The sequence below is a fragment of the Aquarana catesbeiana genome, linkage group LG04, assembly GCF_042186555.1.
Source record: "Aquarana catesbeiana isolate 2022-GZ linkage group LG04, ASM4218655v1, whole genome shotgun sequence".
NCBI classification, from domain to species: Eukaryota; Metazoa; Chordata; class Amphibia; order Anura; family Ranidae; genus Aquarana; species Aquarana catesbeiana.
Window position 1 is genome coordinate 264,374,861 of NC_133327.1, and position 16,106 is coordinate 264,390,966.

General features: G+C 40.6%; 1 protein-coding gene across 1 annotated transcript in view; it reads right to left on the reverse strand.

The window, feature by feature from the left end:
- Positions 1–16,106, reverse strand: part of LOC141141227 (uncharacterized) — a 146,587-nt gene that overhangs the window by 8,486 nt on the left and 121,995 nt on the right. Inside the window, exons 61-67 of the mRNA XM_073628912.1 lie at positions 15,632–15,895; positions 11,612–11,743; positions 2,313–2,497; positions 1,873–2,053; positions 1,655–1,780; positions 463–585; positions 88–207 (exon numbers count right to left, since the gene is read on the reverse strand). Of these exons, the coding sequence (XP_073485013.1) occupies positions 88–207; positions 463–585; positions 1,655–1,780; positions 1,873–2,053; positions 2,313–2,497; positions 11,612–11,743; positions 15,632–15,895 (1,131 nt within the window). The remainder of the gene's footprint in view (positions 1–87; positions 208–462; positions 586–1,654; positions 1,781–1,872; positions 2,054–2,312; positions 2,498–11,611; positions 11,744–15,631; positions 15,896–16,106) is intronic.

The window sequence follows — 16,106 nt, forward strand, 5'->3', positions numbered from 1 at the left end:
CTTCTCTAAGCAACTATAAACCTTACGTGAAGAAAGTGATTATTGGAATTACTCCCGATGCAGACATAGAAGAGGGCTTTCCCTTACCTGTACAGTTGGAGCCAGTATATCCTGGGAGGCACTCACAGTAATAAGAGCCATTTGTGTTTATACAAACAGAATTGCTTGAACAATTGTAGAGTGATGGTGTAGCACATTCATTGATATCTGGAAAAGTAATAAATGCAAAAAAAATGTTTTCCCCCTAAATCAAATGGATGTAAGCAGTAGACAAATGTTTGTAAATCCTCAATTTTAGTAAATCAATCACTGTCACAAAATTAAGCTCATTCTCAAAGTTATTCGAACTTAATTCCCAAAGTCATCGAAAATATAAAGAAACCCACTGCATTTTCTGAATGTGTACATGACCCCGATGCTTCCATGATTACATTATTTATCAAAGTAATATAGTTAACATACCTGTGCAGTAGATATGTGGATCTCCATTGTAGCCACTGGCACATTGACAGTTAAAGCTTCCAGGTGTGTTGGTGCAAACAGCATTCTCAGCACAAATTGATTTGTTCATGCATTCATCAATGTCTGGAACAAGAGCAGATAAGGGTTTAATGGTGATACCTTAATAACTTGGCACACATAATACGCTATTATATAAAATGAAGACATAAGAATTTGTAGTTGAAACTACTCTAAGCAGCCAATGAGCAGAAATGTTGGCATCTTGATTTCTCTCCAAGAGTCCTTGGATAGAAGTGATATATTCGCAATAACCTGCGCGGTAGAATGCAGTGTTTTGCCATGCAAGCAGCTGTCAGGGAGAGGTGCAAAGTGCATTTCAGTACATCGCACTGCTTCATTTTTTATTAAAGTGATAGTAAACCTATCCATTTAACAGTTTCAAAAAACAGTTACATTCCTGGAACTTGCCGGAAATGTATCACTCCTATTGGTTGTGCTCTCAACCAAACTGTCAAACTATCTAATGGCTGGTGTCATCACTGATCACATGTGCAACATCATGGCAGTTGAAGATTAGACAGAGGCCAAGATGGCAGCTCCCTTGGCTGAAAACGATAGGAGGGTTTACTTCCACTTTAACTTTTTTTGAAGTTTTAAAAGTGGCAATTCATTCATGTTTTGGCACAACAGTTTGCATGTTACTGCAGCTCACCACACTACACATCACACCAGTGGTGATGTAAACAGGCACACATGGAAAGCAATTGTTTTCTATGTGTCTTAGCAGTGACCAGCATTTATCCAGTTCCAAAAAATTGTAGTCACTGCACATGTGTGAATGAGCCCTTAAGGAAAGCTATAGTTAGGAAGCATAGAAGCTGCCATTGCAGCCATCTTTCCCCGATAATTACGCCATTAGCATTTTCAGGGGGAGGACATCTATGGCAGTTAACATATTTCTCTCATGCTGCACTAGGTACTGACCTACATATATCATTTGGTAACATGGCATGACATGTGGTAAATTCACTTTATGGGCCTGGTTATACCATCTACTAACTAGACCAAAATTGGCATTGCTTGATTCATTTCCATAGCCAGGGCCATAGTAAATGTATTCAAAATGCTTCATTCCACTTCTGGGTACTTATGAGAAAAACATTGCCAAGGCAGTAATATTCAGAACACTTACCATCACAACGGTATGTATCAGCTGGATCAATTCTGTAACCTGTATTACAGGAGCAGTTGTACCCGTCCCATGTATCAATACATATTTGCTCACATTTGGATATATTAGCAAAACATTCATCAACACCTGCAGGAGACATGAGATAGGTAAATTATATAGTAATGCATGCTAACACTTGACCTATACATATTAATGGTAACCTGCTATCTTATTCTCACCATAGCATTTTATCCCATCGCCAGATAGTCCATCAGGACAAGGTGAACACGTGTAGCTATCATTAGGAGCGGGATTGTCTATACAGGATGATGTATTAAAACAGCTGTTCTCTAGACAAGCATTTAAATCTTCAGTACAAAACTCTCCTGTCCATCCAGAGGAACAATTGCAGCCCGCAGTCTGAATAGAAAACATTCATTACAAATATTGTTATACTACAGTTATTAATAATAGGGATTTATATAAGTTTGTGAAATTGTTGAATAGTATGTTAATAATAAAGGTGATATAACAAGTATCATATAGTGGTAGTAATCCACTTTGTAAAAAGAATTCTGTTAGTTACAATGTACAAATGAGCTGAATTCAAGAACCTAAGATCTTATTCAGTAAAAGAAAAGTGTCAAGTCCTAGTAAGTTGTATGAAAACAGACAATACCATGAACTTGGAGTTGTTCATCTGACCCCTCAGCACGGTGTTCTCATAGTCACAGGTGGCGTTGTTACTACAGTTGCACAATATTAATGTGAGGCCTTGCTCTGCGATGGCTTGGGAGTTGTTGGCTATTACAGTTGCAAACACGGGTGTAGAAGATGAAGGCAACCATGTGAGAGTACCATTTACTGTAAACAACAAGGATTTGAAACAGTATAGTTTTATTATTACTTTAATTATGAAACCAGAAATCCCTTTGGGATTAGCTGCAAAAGCTGTGCACCAGAGATGAGCCCGATGTTCAAGTCGAACGTAAGTTCGACTCGAACATCAGGTGTTCAACTGTTCATCAAACAGCGAACAATATGCGGTGTTCGCAGCAAATTCGAAAGCTTTAGGAACACCGTTAAAGTCTATGGGACACTAACATGAAAAATCAAAAGTGCTAATTTTAAAGGCTTATATGCAAGTTATCGTCATAAAAAGTGTTTGGGGACCTGGGTCCTGCCCCAGGGGACATGTACCAATGCAAACATTTTTTTAAAAATGGCTGTTTTTTGGGAGCAGTGATTTTTTTTAATGTTTAAGGTGAAACAATAAAAATGAAATATTCCTTTAAATATTATGGACTGGGGGGGATCCCATGCTCTTTTTCAATGAGTTTTATCTATATTGCCGAGACCCGACAATTCATTACAGCCGCAATCAGTTTTAAATGCCAATTTTTCCTTTAGAAATGTCATTTTGCTGTGGTACTGTTATAAACAGTACAGTGGAAAAATGCGCCACTTTTTAGGCATACTATATACACCCACCAGGCACGATATTTAACCAGTTGCCGACCGCCGCACGACGATGTACATCGGCAGAATGGCACGGGCAGGCAAAAGGACTTACAGGTACGTCCTTGCCTGCCCACGGGTGGGGGATCCGGTCGGACCCCCCCCCCAGTGCCTGCGGCAGTCGGCAAATCTTCCCCGGCGATCGGAGGTGAGGGGGAGGCCATCCATTTGTGGCCCCCCCCTCGCGATCGCTCCCAGCCAATGGGATCATTTCCCTGCCTCTGTATTGTACACAGAGGCAGAGGAAATGATGTCATCTCTCCTCGGCTCGGCATTTTAGGTTCCGGCGCAGAGGAGAGAAGACTGTAATGTGAGTGCACAACACACACACATACAGTAGAACATGCCAGGCACACATTACACCCCTGACCCCCCCCCCCCGATCACCCCCCGATCCCCCCCCAATCACCCCTCCCCCCCCCGTCACACTGACACCAAGCAGTTTTTTTTTTTCTGATTACTGCATTGGTGTCAGTTTGTGACAGTTAGTGTGTTAGGGCTGTTAGTGTTAGCCCCCTTTAGGTCTAGGATACCCCCCTAACCCCCCCCAATAAAGTTTTAACCCCTTGATCACCCCCCGTCGCCAGTGTCGCTAAGCGATCATTTTTCTGATCACTGTATTAGTGTCACTGGTGACGCTAGTTAGGTAGGTAAATATTTAGGTTCGCTGTCAGCGTTTTATAGCGACAGGGACCCCCATATACTATCTAATAAATTTTTTAACCTCTTGATTGCCCCCTAGTTAACCCTTTCACCACTGATCACCGTATAACCAATACGGGTGACGCTGGTTAGTTCATTTATTTTTTATAGTGTCAGGGAACCCGCCGTTTATTACCGAATAAAGGTTTAGCCCCCTGATCGCCCGGCGGTGATATGCGTCGTCCCAGGCAGCGTCAGATTAGCGCCTGTACCGCTAACACCCACGCAGGCAGGATACGCCTCTCTTAGTGGTATAGTATCTGAACGGATCAATATCTGATCCGATCAGATCTATACTAGCGTCTCCAGCAGTTTAGGGTTCCCAAAAATGCAGTGTTAGCGGGATCAGCCCAGATACCTGCTAGCACCTGCGTTTGCCCCTCCGCCCAGCCCAGCCCACCCAAGTGCAGTATCAATCGATCACTGTCACTTACAAGTGGTGTAGTGGGTAGCACTCTCACCTAGCAGTAAAAAGGTCGCTGGTTCGAATCCCAACCACAACACTACCTGCCTGGAGTTTGCATGTTCTCCCTGTGCCTGCGTGGGTTTCCTCGGGGTACTCCAGTTTCCTCCCACACTCCAAAGACATGCTGGTAGGTTAATTGGCTTCTGTCCAAAAAAAAAACTGGCCCTAGTATTAGTATATGAATGTGAGTTGGGGATCTTGGATTGTGGGCTACTTGAGGATAGGGACTGATGTGAGGGTGTACTCACTCAGGTTGAACTGGATGGACTGGTGTCTTTATTCAACCTTACTAACTATGTAACTATGTAACAAAACACTAAACGCATAACTGTAGCGTTCGCAGAGTCAGGCCTGATCCCTGCGATCGCTAACAGTTTTTTTGGTAGCATTTTGGTGAACTGGCAAGCACCAGCGGCCTAGTACACCCCGATCGTAGTCAAACCAGCACTGCAGTAACACTTGGTGACGTGGCGAGTCCCATAAGTGCAGTTCAAGCTGGTGAGGTGGCAAGCACAAGTAGTGTCTCGCTGCCACCAAAAAGACAAACACAGGCCCGTCGTGCCAATAATGCCCTTCCTGCTGCATTCACCAATCCTAATAATTGGGAACCCACCACTTCTGCAGCGCCCGTACTTCCCCCATTCACATCCCCAACCAAATGCAGTCGGCTGCATGAGAGACATTTTCTTTATGTCCTCCCGAGTACCCCTACCCAACGAACCCCCCAAAAAAGATGTTGTGTGTGCAGCAAGCGCAGATATAGGCGTGACACCCGCTATTATTGTCCCTCCTGTCCTGACAATCCTGGTCTTTGCATTGGTGAATGTTTTGAACGCTACCATACACTAGTTGAGTATTAGCGTAGGGTACAGCATTGCACAGACTAGGCACACTTTCACAGGGTCTCCCAAAATGCCATCGCATTTTGAGAGACCCAAATCTGGAACCGGTGACAGTTATAAATGTTAGTTACAAAAAAAAGTATAAAAAAAAATATATATATATATATATATAAAAAAAAAAATAGTGGTCGTTTTATTGTTCTCTCTCTCTATTCTCTCTCTATTGTTCTGCTCTTTTTTACTGTATTCTATTCTGCAATGTTTTATTGTTATTATGTTTTAGCATGTTTGCTTTTCAGATATGCAATTTTTTATACTTTACCGTTTACTGTATTTTATTGTTAACCATTTTTTTGTCTTCAGGTACACCATTCACAACTTTGAGTGGTTATACCAGAATGATGCCTGCAGGTTTAGGTATCATCTTGGTATCATTCTTTTCAGCCAGCGGTCGGCTTTCATGTAAAAGCAATTCTAGCAGCTAATTAGCTTCTAGACTGCTTTTACAAGCAGTGGAAGGGAATGCCCCCCCAACCGTCTTCCGTGTTTTTCTCTGGCTCTCCTGTCTCAACAGGGAACCTGAGAATGCAGCCAGTGATTCAGTCAGCTGACCATAGAGCTGATCAGAGACCAAAGTGGCTCCAAACATCTCTATGGCCTAAGAAACCGGAAGCTACGACATTTCATGACTTAGATTTCGCCGGATGTAAACAGCGCCATTGGGAAATTGGGAAAGCATTTTATCACACCGATCTTGGTGTGGTCAGATGCTTTGAGGGCAGAGGAGAGATCTAAGGTCTAATAGACCCCAATTTTTTTCAAAAAAAAGTACTTGTCACTACCTATTGCTATCATAGGGGATATTTACGTTCCCTGAGATAACAATAAAAATGATTAAAAAAAAAATGAAAGGAACAGTTTAAAAATAAGATAAAAAAGCAAAAAAATAATAAATAAAAAAAAAAAAGCACCCCTGTCCCCCCCCTGCTCTTGCGCTAAGACGAACGCAAGCATTGGTTTGGCGTCAAATGTAAACAGCAATTGCACCATGCATGTGAGGTATCACCGCGAAGGTCAGATCGAGGGCAGTAATTTTAGCAGTAGACCTCCTCTGTAAATCTAAAGTGGTAACCTGTAAAGGCTTTTAAAGGCTTTTAAAAATTTATTTATTTTGTTGCCACTGCACGTTTGTGCGCAATTTTAAAGCATGTAATGTTTGGTATCCATGTACTCGGCCTAAGATCATCTTTTTTATTCTATCAAACATTTGGGCAATATAGTGTGTTTTAGTGCATTAAAATTTTAAAAAGTGTGTTTTTTCCCCAAAAAATGCGTTTGAAAAATCGCTGCGCAAATACTGTGTTAAAAAAAAAAAGAAACACCCACCATTTTAATCTGTAGGGCATTTGCTTTAAAAAAATATATAATATTTGGGGGTTCAAAGTAATTTTCTTGCAAAACAAAATATTTTTTTCATGTAAACAAAAAGTGTCAGAAAGGGCTTTGTCTTCAAGTGGTTAGAAGAGTGGGTGATGTGTGACATAAGCTTCTAAATGTTGTGCATAAAATGCCAGGACAGTTCAAAACCCCCCAAATGACCCCATTTTAGAAAGTAGACACCCCAAGCTATTTGCTGAGAGGCGTGTCGAGTCCATGGAATATTTTATATTGTGACACAAGTTGCGGGAAAGAGACAATTTTTTTTTTTTTTTGCACAAAGTTGTCACTAAATGATATATTGCTCAAACATGCCATGGGAATATGTGAAATTACACCCCAAAATACATTCTGTTGCTTCTCCTGAGTACGGGGATACCACATGTGTGAGATTTTTTGGGAGCCTAGCCGCGTACGGGACCCCGAAAACCAAGCACTGCCTTCAGGCTTTCTAAGGGCATAAATTTTTAATTTCACTCTTCACTGCCTATCACAGTTTCGAAGGCAATGGAATGCCCAGGTGGCACAAACCCCCCCCAAATGACCCTATTTTGGAAAGTAGACACCCCAAGCTATTTGCTGAGAGGTATAGTGAGTATTTTGCAAACCTCACTTTTTGTCACAAAGTTTTGAAAATTGAAAAAGAAAAAAAAAAAGTTTTTTCTTGTCTTTCTTCATTTTCAAAAACAAATGGGAGCTGCAAAATACTCACCATGCCTCTCAGCAAATAGCTTGGGGTGTCTACTCAGGAGAAGCAGCTAAATGAATTTTGGGGTGCAATTCCACATATGCCCATGGCCTGTGTGAGCAATATATCATTTAGTGACAACTTTGTGCAAAAAAAAAAAAAAAAAATTGTCACTTTCCCGCAGCTTGTGTCAAAATATAAAATATTCCATGGACTCAACATGCCTCTCAGCAAACAGCTTGGGGTGTCTACTTTCCAAAATGGGGTAATTTGGGGGGGGTTGTGCCATCTGGGCATTTTATGGCCTTCAAAACTGTGATAGGTAGTGAGGAGTGAAATCAAAAATTTACGCCCTTAGAAATCCTGAAGGCGGTGATTGGTTTTCGGGGCCCCGTACGCGGCTAGGCTCCCAAAAAGTCCCAGTATCCCCGTACTCAGAAGAAGCAGCTGAATGTATTTTGGGGTGCAATTCCACATATGCCCATGGCCTGTGTGAGCAATATATCATTTAGTGACAACTTTTTGTAATTTTTTTTTTTTGTCATTATTCAATCACTTGGGACAAAAAAATTAATATTCAATGGGCTCAACATGCCTCTCAGCAATTTCCTTGGGGTGTCTACTTTCCAAAATGGGGTCATTTGGGGGGGGGGGGTTGTACTGCCCTGCCATTTTAGCACCTCAAGAAATGACATAGGCAGTCATAAACTAAAAGCTGTGTAAATTCCAGAAAATGTACCGTAGCTTGTAGAAGCTATAACTTTTGCGCAAACCAATATATATACACTTATTGACATTTTTTTTACCAAAGACATGTGGCCGAATACATTTTGGCCTAAATGTATGACTAAAATTGAGTTTATTGGATTTTTTTTATAACAAAAAGTAGAAAATATCATTTTTTTCAAAATTTTCGGTCTTTTTCCGTTTATAGCGCAAAAAATAAAAATGGCAGAGGTGATCAAATACCATCAAAAGAAAGCTCTATTTGTGGGAAGAAAAGGACGCAAATTTCGTTTGGGTACAGCATTGCATGACCGCGCAATTAGCAGTTAAAGCGACGCAGTGCCAAATTGTAAAAAGTGCTCTGGTCAGGAAGGGGGTAAATCCTTCCGGGCTGAAGTGGTTAAAGGAATATTTCATTTTTATTGTTTCACGTTAAGCATTAAAAAAATCACTGCTCCCAAAAAAACATCCATTTTTAAAACTTTTTTTGCATTGATACATGTCCCCTGGGGCAGGACCCAGGTCCCCAAACACTTTTTATGACAATAACTTGCATATAAGCCTTTAAAATTAACACTTTTGATTATTCATGTTCGTGTCCCATAGACTTTAACAGTGTTTGTGTGTTCTGCCAAATTTTTTGCCTAATGTGAAAAGGTGTTTTCAAAAGGCCCAAAAGTACACCACTCAGCGCCAGGGATCCAAGCAGTTCCAGAGCAGTGATAAATCAACGAAAAAAAGACAGTATATAAATATATCGAGATAACACAAATTTGCTGTCACAAAAAAGTGAAAAAACTCAAGTGAGACTAGAACAGCAGCCGTTTAAAAATTTAGAGAAATCATCATAAATAGTGGTATACCATAATCAGTAAATTATGACTATAATAACACACTAAAAACAGCGCTAGTGTTGAGCTAAAAGGATATATGTGGCCAACTTCACAAGCAAAAAAAAGTCCTTTGAGAGAGAAGGGCAGTAAGCACAATGGTTCAGAAAGTGTTCATAGGTGATAAAAGTATAGAAATTCAGTGTGCACCTTCCACCGGTCCATCCACTTCCACCCTGTGAGAACACACTCCCCTCAGGGGGTTAAACTCACCAGAGCCTAATAACCATAAGCATCCAAGAAAGTTATTAGGCTCTGGTGAGTTTAACCCCCTGAGGGGAGTGTGTTCTCACAGGGTGGAAGTGGATGGATCGGTGGAAGGTGCACACTGAATTTCTATACTTTTATCACCTATGAACACTTTCTGAACCATTGTGCTTACTGCCCTTCTCTCTCAAAGGACTTTTTTTTGCTTGTGAAGTTGGCCACATATATCCTTTTAGCTCAACACTAGCGCTGTTTTTAGTGTGTTATTATAGTCATAATTTACTGATTATGGTATACCACTATTTATGACAAATTTTTTGCCTGTTCGCATGTTCTGCTGCGAACCGAACAAGAGGGTGTTCGGCTCATCCCTACTGTGCACATATGTCCTCAGTTCTGATTGACTGTCCTATATCATACACAACAAATTAACTACATATTGCCACAGCTGTGTTAAATCAGTGGCAGTGTATCATGGGTTAATGCAAACATGTAGATAATTTCACAGGGCAGTGCAATAGTTCAATTAATATCATAGGCTCTGTAAAGTAATATACAAAAAATATTCAGTATAGTGGGTTTGCAGCTGAAGACTATAATTCGCCAACTTCCATGTACTGATGGAGAAAGTCCCCAACTCAATCAGAGAATCATAGGAAGTGATAGTTAAAGTAGAACTATGGCCTCCCATTGAAAAAATATATGCTTCAGCCGTGCATGTGTACTTATAGTTGTCTCCTAGTCCCTCTGCAGAGCGGTGTTCATTTTGACATCAGATTTCAAATCAGTTTTATTAATAGTCTTTTGACTAAAATGCCATTTTAGTTTTAGCCGTATTTTAGTCATCTGAATTGTTTTAGTTTTAGTTGTATTTTAGTCGACTAAAATCTTCAGTATGTTTTAGTTGACTAAAATCTAATGGGTTTAGTTAAATTGTAATGCATTATTTAAGAATTTCTCATTACTTACTCCAGGAGTAAGAATCTAATAATGTGTTATTATTTATGGTATTAAGGTTTGAACATTCACTACAGACACAGATTTAGCCATTGTGATATATAATGTCTTTATAAATAAAACCAAGTCTCCTAAACAAACAAAAATATGGCTTTTTGACAAACAGAAGTGCAACTAAAATAAAAACAAAAAACAAACAAACTGTATTGGCTGTAATGCCTTTGCACATATTATCTAAATATATCACCAACGTTAAATATTAAGAAAAAAAAATTAAGAACAGCATTTTTCTTATATTTTCTTTTCTTTCAGCAGCTTAGTACTTAGTAGATGCCCCCTACTTATTCTTATGTAGTAATGCAATACATGTTTATGTGCTATTATTATAGGCTGAGGATAGAATTGTGTTGCTGATTAAGAAAAGGCCAGCAGATGGCGCCAAAGCGATAGTGTGATTGAGTGTAATGTGTGGAACTGCATAGGAAAGGGCAAAAGATTGAAGGAGCCTGAGTCTCTTAGCTAATACAGCTTGTTAATAGAATCAGGGGGCTGGGGCTTTAACAGAGGTGGAGCTCCAAGGAAAGCGGACGTGCAGGTGGGTAAACATCCCTGCCTGACATTTTCGTTTAGTTTTTGGTTGTTGCCGAAAATTGAATTCATAGTTTTCGAACCAAAATGTATTTTTGTTTCGTTTTCATTACTGAAAACATGCAGTTGACAAAAACGATACTGAAACTATTTTCAATGATAAAATGAACACTGCTGCAAAGTACCTGCTGAGTCTACCAATGAATTCCACCAGAGCTGCTTTCTGTGATGGAATAGTGTGACAACAATGCTTCACTGCTCCTGAATTCAGTTGCCACTCTCATGAAGGGTGTATCTGCTTGCACTACAGTGGGAGGGGGAAAATGTTGCAGTGGGTGTGGCTATCAACAATGCCACTGCTGATTCACAAATCTGTAGTCTAGCCACACCTAGTCCTGCCCACTGCTTTCTGGGTTGGTAGAACTGTCTCTGTTCCTGAAACCCTCCCACTGTGATCAGCAATGTCTGGGAGAAGAAGCATGGGAGACATAAATGAAGGAGGATTTGGCTCAGTCAGGAAAGGTAAAGGAAGTTTTTAGTTTACTTTATAAAGGCTTTTGCATTGCGCAGTAACTAGATTTGATATTAGTGTAGAATGTCATACAGGAATCTTTAGCTTTAGCTGAACTGTAAACTAAAGTAAAGTCATGTGAAATGAAACCATCAACCAACCGATCATGTGCAGGGGAAATGTATAAATAAGCTTTCCTTTTATCCAATTTTGTTTTTTATTGCAGCATATTTTACAGCAAATAACAGCTCCTATAAATATAGTGTTGCGCTATTTTGAAATCTTTCTATATTTGCTGCCACACTCACATTAACCATTGTAACAGACGTCATTAGGCCATTATGATAATAACCCCTATGGATTTAGTGTACACACATCCAGTATAAAATGTCTAGTAATGTCAAAAGGCTGTAAGAGAATTATTAATGAGTATAAGGATGTCATACCTGAAATGATGAGGTCACTGGATTCTGTTTCCAGACTGAACACAGAGTCTGCAGCCGAGAAGCTAATCAGGACTTGTTCACCCAAGGAGCTCATGATAGTTACAGGGCCAGAGATATTTGGAGGAAAAATGGCTATATATTAAAAAAATAAAAATACACAACTGAAGTACAAAATATTGTTAGCATTATGATCAATCATAGTTAAAGAATTCATGCAAGTACCATGTCTTTCACTAATTCCACCCCTTCCTTTTTTTTTTTTTTAAATAGGACTATGGCTTCCTATAAAAAAAGTTCTTCAGCAATTAATTATAAGTACATCTACGCTTGATGTTTTGTACAAAGTCCTCACATAGGGACACATATTTGCTTATACTACAGTGGGATAGAAAAAATGTCGCTGGGCCTGTGGCTATCAGCATTATCACTGCTGATTCAGAAATCTGTAGCTTGTCAATAGACACCTGGCCACAACTAGTCCTGTCCACTGCTTTCTGGATTGATAGCCCTTCCTCTGTTTTGGCTCGACCACGCTTTCCTCCTTCTTTAGAGGATTTGACTGACAGCAGAAGGAGCCTTTTGCCCCGTATGCACGGTCAGACATTGATCGGACATTCCGACAACAAAGTCCATGGATTTTTTCCGACGGATGTTGGCTCAAACTTGTTTTGCATACACACGGTCACACAAAGTTATCGGAAAATCCAATCATTCTGAACGCGGTGACATAAAGCACGTACGTCAGGACTATAAATGGGGCAGTAGCCAATAGCTTTCGTCTCTTAATTTATTCTGAGCATGCATGGCACTTTGTCAGTCAGATTTGTGTACACACGATCGGAATTTCCGACAACGGATTTTGTTGTCGGAAAATTTTATAGCCTGCTCTCAAACTTTGTGTGTCGGAAATTCCGATGGAAAATATGTGATTGAGCCCACACACGGCCGGAATTTCTGACAACAAGGTCCTATCACACATTTTCCGTCGGAAAATCCGACCGTGTGTACAGGGCATATGGTTCCCATTACTCTCGTAGTCTCCTGTGAGAAAAGGAAGAGGGAGTAGTGTTGCTGCAGAGAGGACATCGCTGGATCGGTGGAGAAGTCAGGTAAGTGTTTAGGTGGTGGAAACTTACTGAGGTGTTTTTTTACCTAAATGCAGGGAATGCACTAATATAAAAAACTTTTTGAGACTGTCTTAGACTGTCACACAATGTCCTACATTTGCAATTTAAATTTGAAATAGTGCTTTACTCATTTAGGTCTGCCATATGGGTCTATCGCTGTTGCTGTTTCTGTATGCAGAGACCAGTAATCCAGCACAGCAGTTGTGTCTAGGCCAGCCAGTCCCTGGCAGTCCTGTTGTGCTGATGTCATTGCCTGCACACTCACTTCTGGATCCTGAGATGGCTCCAGCACTGAACAGACATTAGGAAGTGTCTACATCATAGAGATGGAGATGTGGACAACTGAAAAAGGATTTAATTTCCTCTGCACAGAAGAAGAGAGAAGTTTTGGGACCTAAATGTCATGTGAACATTAATATAGGCGAGTAAAGGGAGTATTGTTTTTTATTTTCATTTTTCAGTGATTAGTAAGTGAGAGGAGGAGGAGGCCAGAGATCAGCTTTAAGATATTTCCAATTTTAGTATCCTTGGTGGAAGGTCAATTATTGAACATCTTGAAGTTATTCTGCCTGCACAATGTAAATCTAAAACATATATAGCCCGGTGTTGCAAGGAGACTGCAGACTTGGCTTGGTCTTAGTTATGATACTTATTGTCATTACTACAATCAGAAGCATAGCTTAACCTCCCTGGCGGTATGCTGAATGCGGTAAATTGTTTTGCATGGAAATTTGGCGTTTTAAAATTGAATAACTCACTTAAATCTGTCCAAACAAGAGTCTAGTAGACATCCCAGGTATATTCAAGTTTGAAGCACAAAATCATAAATTATAATATAATAAATAACTATAAATAATGATCATAAATAATAATATAATAGTAATAATATTCATTCAATAATGTAATCAACTCAAAAACACTGAAATGTGCTCAGTTGCAGAATTGTCGCTGTCGTCACTTTCAGCGTTTGATGACGAATTTCCCCACGAATCACTATCGCTAAATTCTGTAAGTGTTCTAATTTACTGTTGCTGTTTTCTAGCTGGTCTAAAACCTTTGACGTAGATGGACACTTTTTGGTTGCCATGGACATTCTCCAGTCTCCAGTCAGAAAGAACAGTATCTATCATATAAAACTGCATGCAGGGCACTGGACAAAGCACTAGGGACAAAAGGGAGGTGAAATAATTCGATACAGTAATGTAATCTGTAAGATTACAGTGTTCTGTATGTGTTCTGTTTTTTGCACTTTTTGAATTTCCCGGTGGGTTCCGTCCCCGTGCGTTGCGTCGCTTGCAGGGAACGTAGCCTGGCATATAGAGTATCGGATGGAAGACATAGCCACCGCACACAGCAGGAAGACATTGCAGGATGTGGGGGATAAAGTAAGTAGCTTTCCCTGGATACTGCAATGCAGCCCCGAGTGTGGCTCGGGGTTACCGCTCTTGGTATGGAGAATTCACCCCGAGCCACACTCGGGAATATCGCTAAGATGGTTAAAGCTTGTGGGCCATGATGCAAAAGTGAATCTGGGACCCCACTACCACCTTGTGATTCCACCATGTGCCCAGTTACTCGCAAAGTGTGCCAAGATACTCTGAGTGGCTAAAGAGTTTCAGATTTCAGATATTTATTTACATATTGAGAGGGTAATTCAAAAGATTTTGGAGAAACTGTACAAATTTTCACATACCTCTCCAATTCTTTTGAATACCTGTAAACAGAGTTTGCAGAGGCAAGGAGAGACTGTCCATCTAAGGATAGGCCCTACCAGCACACCACCTCAGTATAGATCCCCCTCCACTAAGTATAGAACCCCCCAGTACAGACTCCCCTTTCTCAGTACAAACACCTAACCCCCCCAGTACAGACCCCTGCCAGCCCATCCCCTCAGTGTAGACCCCCCAGTGCAGACCATCTTCATCTCACTATAGAACTTCTCTCAGTATTGACCCCCTTGATACAGACCCCTTCTCAGTTTAGACCCTCCTCAGTACAGCCCCTCCTCCCCTTAGTACAGACCGCCCTTCCTTGGCACATACCCCCCACCTTAGTACAGACTCAACTCCCTTCATGCTTCCATTCCCTAACAAAGAACTGTACAGATCACCAGAATGGGTCTCCCTTGGCTCTGTGGGCTCTGTGAGGCAGCCAGAGACAGTGATGCAGTGAACATACAACAGGCACTTAAAGTGTTGTGACACACACATACAAAAACATTTTGGGTAGTCACTAAATAATCATAGGTCACCCAACATTTTTTTGTCAGGAAGCCCCATAGCACCTCCCAAGACCCAGCACCCTGCCCAGATCGTGCACCTAGCAACCCAATTGGCCAGCTAAATTGTAATATCATTTGACCAGAAGAGCTGCAGCATACTACTTCATAGTGGCTGTGGGCCGAACTTAGAAATTTAGTTGAATGAGGAGCCCGAGCCAATAAGAGTGTAGGGATTTGGAAGGCAAAGTGGAAGCCGGCTACAGTACGCAAGCCGGATCCAAGCAAGGCTCCAGGATTTTGCTGAATTTGGGGGAGGGGGGGTATGCTGATATTACAGGGAGGCTGCACGGGCCCCCTGGAGCATGGGCATGGTTGCAATTGTGACACTTATTGTTACGTCCATGACTATAATGATTTTGTCACTGGATTGATGCAACATATGATCTACAGTGCTAGCTTCTCTGTGTCTCTGTACCTGTTTGTTAATGCCTTCCTGTCACTAGCACATTCATGCTTTCAGAATCTGATGTGAGCATGGGAGGCAGCAGGGTTTTAATAAACCATGTTTTTGCTGTGAATTATGTATAGTCTGACAGTTACCTCCCATCTGTATGATTTGGAAATTAAAGTAATGAAACTGTCTCTTGAGGTTTGCTTGATTTTTACACTTACCAAGCTGAGATCTCCTCTCACTGTATACAGAATTACTAGTCATAGTGGCAGATCCTATAGCGAAGTTTCCAGTGCTCAGAATATCATAGAGACAGTCTGTATTTCCACCACAAGTGCTGTTTGCTTTCTGGAGAAATGCTGGGTCACTGGACAAAAGCAGCTCATCAAGGAACATTGGTACAAAACTATTGTTGTTGTAAGTGTACCAGGATTCTTCCATAGTTGTGTTGTATAGGAATATTGTATCTTCAGGTGTTGTTTTCCCTATAAAACAAAAACAAATATACAAACTAATTACAGCTATACTCTTATCACACCTCAATCTGCTTTAGTTACTCTGTGGCAATCACAATATTACAGATTATATTTTGTTCCACACTGTATCACCAGCCAGGTTTTTAATGGTAAAATGTAAAAAAAAAATGTAAATATAAACATAGAGGATTTATTAAAAATATGGTTGAATAAATATATA